Raw genomic sequence first — 1,403 nt, 5'->3', positions numbered from 1 at the left:
TATTTTTCCTGCCCTGTGTCTCAATGTGTGTCTGCCTTTATGTAGAAGTACACCTCTGAATATTGAAACTTACCCCTCTTCTTGCTCTTCCACATCCCATCATGAAGTATTTTATAGGTCTTTATTTTATTTTTCATGTATTATGGATAATTATCCTTTGTGGAAATTTGCTAAATTGACATTGATAGTTTTATTTGATGTTTTCAGGCTTGCTGTGGAACGTGATGTTGAAAAAGGCGGTGCTCTCAGTGTTTGCAATTTAGTATATGATGAAAGTGGTTACTTTATACTGTATGCTACTATGCTTGGAGTGAAAGTTGTCAACCTATACAATAACAGGCTAGTAAGAACAATAGGCAAACCGGAGAACTTGAGACTGCTTAACCTTGCTCTTTTCCAGGTGAGTATTACCTGTGATGAGTTTATATTTTAGAGTGAGATTTCTTAGTAATAAAGACACAGTAAATGCGGTACAAATATATCCACTTTAGAGAATGTTTTAAATATTTCAGGGTAAAGCCAAAAAGAACAAGGGTGCCTTGACAATGGAGATGGAGGCATCAGATAACCCTGCCCTTGAGGCTGTTCAAGCAGATCCCACTCTGGTAGCTACAGCTTTCCGTAAAAATCGTTTCTATCTGTTTACCCGCCGAGATGCTACAGATACTAAAAGTGTCGATACAGACAGAGATGTGTTTAATGAGAAACCATCTAAGGAAGATATAATTGCTGCAACAGAACAAGGCGGTAAGTCCCAGTTAGTCATACAACACCATGTTATTTATAGTTTATGTGTGAGGCATTTTTAATGAAACCTCTTTAGGTTTGGGATTTTATTCCATAACATTTTTGTTTCTTCAATTGCCAGGAGGCCAAAGACTTTATGAAACTGCTGTGATACATACATCACTTGGAGACATCTCACTCAAGCTCTTTCCCAAGGAGTGTCCCAAAACAGTGGAAAACTTTTGTGTTCATGCAAAGAATGGATATTATAATGGACACATCTTTCATCGAGTTATCAAACAATTCATGATTCAGACTGGAGATCCTCTAGGTAAGATAGGATGTTTTATATTTGAGATATTTTTTACTTCAAGAAGATATTGTCATGGATATTATTCTGAATGGCAGAGTATGTCTAACTTGAACCTTATCTGTAAACAGGTACAGGAGTTGGTGGAGAGAGCATCTGGGGAGGGGAATTTGAAGATGAATTTCACCCATCACTTCGCCATGATCGACCTTATACACTTAGTATGGCCAATGCAGGCCCAAATACTAATGGATCACAGTTCTTTGTTACTGTTGTTCCTACAGTAAGTATATGCCTTGCAAACAATTGAACTGATAATACTCGTCAGATTAAAGTTATACCAAGTCAATTACATTTAGAATACCTA

At 37.0% G+C, this 1,403-nt stretch overlaps 1 protein-coding gene across 1 annotated transcript in view; it reads left to right on the top strand.

The window, feature by feature from the left end:
- The window catches only part of LOC119592627 (peptidylprolyl isomerase domain and WD repeat-containing protein 1-like), a gene marked incomplete in the record, with an annotated part of 7,339 nt that overhangs the window by 5,519 nt on the left and 417 nt on the right, over nucleotides 1-1,403 (top strand). The window contains 4 exon segments of the mRNA XM_037941522.1: nucleotides 208-400; nucleotides 513-747; nucleotides 869-1,057; nucleotides 1,168-1,319. Coding sequence (XP_037797450.1) covers nucleotides 208-400; nucleotides 513-747; nucleotides 869-1,057; nucleotides 1,168-1,319 — 769 coding nt within the window.

The sequence above is a fragment of the Penaeus monodon genome, chromosome 30 (genome assembly GCF_015228065.2).
Source record: "Penaeus monodon isolate SGIC_2016 chromosome 30, NSTDA_Pmon_1, whole genome shotgun sequence".
Lineage (NCBI taxonomy): Eukaryota > Metazoa > Arthropoda > Malacostraca > Decapoda > Penaeidae > Penaeus > Penaeus monodon.
This window is presented reverse-complemented; position numbering and strand designations above follow the sequence as displayed.